Source organism: Dioscorea cayenensis, chromosome 16 (genome assembly GCF_009730915.1).
Source record: "Dioscorea cayenensis subsp. rotundata cultivar TDr96_F1 chromosome 16, TDr96_F1_v2_PseudoChromosome.rev07_lg8_w22 25.fasta, whole genome shotgun sequence".
Taxonomy (NCBI): Eukaryota; Viridiplantae; Streptophyta; class Magnoliopsida; order Dioscoreales; family Dioscoreaceae; genus Dioscorea; species Dioscorea cayenensis.
In genome coordinates this window covers 21,192,638-21,196,658 of record NC_052486.1, presented here as the reverse complement: position 1 = coordinate 21,196,658, position 4,021 = coordinate 21,192,638, and the positions used below count along the sequence as shown (strand labels likewise).

The window sequence follows — 4,021 nt, the reverse complement described above, 5'->3', positions numbered from 1 at the left end:
CCTCATCCATGCAACAGACGAGTAAAGACTAAAACCCTGCAAACCCTACAAACCCTACCTTCGAGTTCATCTTCCATTTCAAACTTCACACAGCCAAACAGTTGCATAATGACTTGGATTTCAAAGAAGGGCACTTACGGTAAGCTGGGGCTTCTTCTCCTTCGGACTGCACTTCCCAGTTAACAACCATCTTCACCAGCAAGCTTTCTTCCGTTCAACGGGCGACCACTTGCCGCCGACCATAAGCTTCTCTTCCTCGCTTACGACCAAGGCCAACACCGTCACCTCTTCTTCATCCTTCTCGTTTTCGAAACCAAACAATGAGCACGGTCTCCTTCTTTCTTTCTCAAGACGAAAGGGGCTTTGTTGACGCATGGCAAGCATTGTTGGACACTTGACTGACTCCACACGTGGCAAGCATTGTTTGACATGGAATTACAGTGTTTTGACATGGAAATTTATTCTGACGTGGCAGACACACTTGGATTTCAAAGGCTGAGTGTATAAAAACCGGCCTCCACGTCAGCACATATGAGCCAGAATTGTTTGGGTGGCCTGTCAGTGAAAGAGAATCATAGCTGGGTAACCGTTTTGATCTAAATCAAAGTTGGGATACCGAAAAAATACAACATCAAAGTTTGGTTACCTCCCAAAAAATTTACTCGCATTAGGACTATATGAATAAAATATATATATATATATATTTATTGTTATTGTTATTTTTTTAATAATGAATAAGTCACCCCACATATTTATTATATTAAGTCTCAATTATGTATTTTTCTATCTTCATAATTGAGTTGAATGTGTGTATATATATTATATATTGTTAGTATGAAATTTTCTCATTATTATTTTTTTAAATTATACGAATTTTGGCATGGTTTTTAAATGAAGTTTAAGGACTGTAATATCAACTTCCATTTTATTTATCTTTGATGACTGTGATTTAAAATAAAAAAGTAAAAATAAATAATAAAAAAGTAAAAATAAATAATAAAAAAATAGAAAGTCAGAGTTAATTAGTCAAACATACATGGTTAGCATAACTAAGAATAAGGATAAATATCAAGTTTTAGTTCTTGCAAACACTAGCAAACAAGAAGTCCACAGTGTAGAGAAATATTGCTCGCAAGCATCTCCAACTTATTAATTATCTCGATATAATACATATGTATATATATTATATTTAGCTTTATATGGCCTGGCCTCCACATATATAGAATTGGCTGATCTTAATTAGCACTTAGTTTTAATTTTTCGCTCTTATTTTCTTTTATTATATCATCTTATGCAGAAACTATGTATATATAGTAACTTCATCAGTACCAACTAGTTTGGAGTTTAATAATTAGGACACTGGAACCCCTGAGGAGCTTTCCCGCCACAGCGGGTGATGATTCGACAAATGGCAACATCGTTGTTGGTGCCGTTGACTTTCAAGAAATTGGCTCTAATTGCAGTGCATAGACACAGCGGTGCGTTAATGTCTACAGAACCGTCAACGAGTCTGCAGCATTGTCCGTTAAGGTCGACGTCAGAGCCGTCAAGCACATGAGCACATCCTTCAAACCCAATGGGTTTCACTGGGCACGGGCCACCATTACCAGAAGGTGGTCTTGCTGGAGGACTAGGTCCACCATGACCATTACCAGAAGGTGGGCTTGCTGGAGGAGTAATAGGATTAGGTATTGGTACACCATGACCACCATTACCAGGAGTTGGGCTTGCTGGTGTTGGTGCAGGAGCATGGCCACCAGAACCAGGTTGTACGCTTCTTGGAGGAGTAGCCGCAGGTGTTGGTGGGTGTAGTACAGGGATAGACGTCAGAGAAGAGGTCCCAAAGGTGAAGAAGAGAAGGTTGAAGATGAGAAAGAGATCACATATGGTTGCTGAAGACTTGGAAGAAGCCATTGGACCAACTAGCTCAAGCTCAAGCTCAAGCTCTAAGAACTAATTGATGAGAAGGTGGTGAGTTTACAATTGAAGGAATGAAGGGTATATATATATATATAGAGAGAGAGAGAGAGAGAGAGAGAGAGAGAGAATAATTTTCTTCAAGGGCATTTGTAAGGAATAAATCATAAATGGCATATTTCTTGTAGTCATGGTTCTCGCATTAATTTGATCAAGTTGGGAAATACATGTACCTTTGATCAAGTTGGTGTCCATTGACCATTGTCTTGTATATAGAATTTCCTTTACTTCTTTTTTTTTTCTAAATTATTTATTTATAAAAAAAAATTTAGAAAAGAAGGTTTTTCTTTGTAAATTTATTTTAACTATTTATGTAAACTGGTTGTTGCTGTCTAACAATTATATTTAATAATTAGTTGATTTTTTATTTTATGAAATTATTTTTTATTGGTTTTATCCCAATGTTGTGTTGTTATCCTTCACTTGGTAATAATTTTTTTTTTGTGGTTTGATAAGAATAAACATGATTGTGTGAAAGAAATAATTTTCAAATTAAGTATTTTGAGAAAAAAACATCCTGTTTTTTAAAATATTTTATAGGTAAAAAATATTTTTATATTATTTCCATTTTATCTGATATCTCCTAAAAGACAATTGTAAATAATATTATAATATATTTTTATACCATGAGAATGGTGGTGTGACATTAGTTGAAATTAAACAAAGCAAGTGTTCATGGCAAGTTCTAGATATGACAAAATGTTGAAAAAAAATTCATGTATATATATCAGATCATATCCCAAGCGAGAAGGAAAGCCAATAATAAGTATTTATTTGAAATACATGTGGATCTTATTAAGTATTTTTAAAACACGCCAGTAAAAATATATAATATGCATGGTAAAATAAAAGATGAAAAATATGAAAAATATCTTTATTTTTAAGAAATTAAATTATAATAATTATTTCTAAAACATACAATGATTCAACACTTACTTGATCTTAATAAAATATAACTGAAAATTGGAAAGACATCTTCTTACATTTTGCTACTTTCATTAATATATGCTTGTGAATATGTATATACATATATTTTGCTCTCTTATTAGTTCATAATCCACATATATATGTTGTGTCAATATATATATATAGACCGCATGAAATTTCTGCAATTTTTTTAATCTATTTATTATGAGCAAACTGTGGGTTTGATTTTATCAACAAGTGTACAATTTTAGGTTTACAACCAATATTGGTGAGGATCGACATATATAAGTAGGTTCCCATAGCTAGGACAATGAATATCAATTTCAAATTTACCATTGAATCAGCAAATAAATAATTTATAATTAGAAACATAATTCATTTTCTCTAGTGAAAGTTACCAAACAATTGTTTGGTAATTAATCTCCTAATAATTAACACTCTTTATTTTTTCTTTAATCTGATTAAATATTATATTATATTAATTTTTATAATTATTAATTTGTTTATGACTTCTCATATAACTTCCCTAATTACGTTTAGCTTGAATAATATAGATGCTGTTTTGAAAATAACAACTCATATATATATATATATATATACTCTGCAAGTCATTGTACATAAGTATATATAGTCTTCCATGCACTAGTTTAGGAGAAGAAAAAGTTGTTGTTGCTATTTTGGTTTTGTTTATGTCTTTTGAGTTTTCTTATTCTAATTCTAAACTTTATTTCCATCATTAATGAATCTGATTTACAAGGACTAAAAATCAGAAAATTAGTGTTAATTAATGATCACAAGTATATATAAGAAATTAAGTCCAAATTGTGAAGGAACTACTTGCAAGCACTTTCATCTACATATCTCCAATACAGATTACATAGGCCTGGTAGTCCTCCACCTTACGACTGGAAACACTAATTTTCTTATGTAACATTTATCAACAATGTAGACCAATCTCTTTAAGAGCCTATAAATTAATAATCCACAGTCCACCCCTCAATGCACCACCTTGCTGCTCTCTTTCTTTTCTTCAACCTCATCTCAAGTACACCTGCAACTGCACCCTTTGGCACTTGTCCTGCTAGTAGACAGCAGATCCAAGTCTGCGCCAACATGC

The 4,021-nt window shown here is 32.7% G+C and overlaps 1 protein-coding gene across 1 annotated transcript; it reads right to left on the bottom strand.

Moving 5' to 3' along the window:
• Positions 1–1,344: 1,344 nt before the first annotated feature.
• LOC120278627 (pEARLI1-like lipid transfer protein 1) lies at positions 1,345–1,914 on the bottom strand. The gene has a single exon (XM_039285363.1). It carries the CDS (start codon positions 1,912–1,914, stop codon positions 1,345–1,347), a length of 570 nt encoding a protein of 189 aa, XP_039141297.1.
• Between the last annotated feature and the right edge of the window lie 2,107 nt (positions 1,915–4,021).

Excerpts from the sequence above, each read along its gene's own strand:
- LOC120278627 (XM_039285363.1), bottom strand. The coding sequence starts at position 1,914 with ATGGCTTCTTCCAAGTCTTCAGCAACCATATGTGATCTCTTTCTCATC.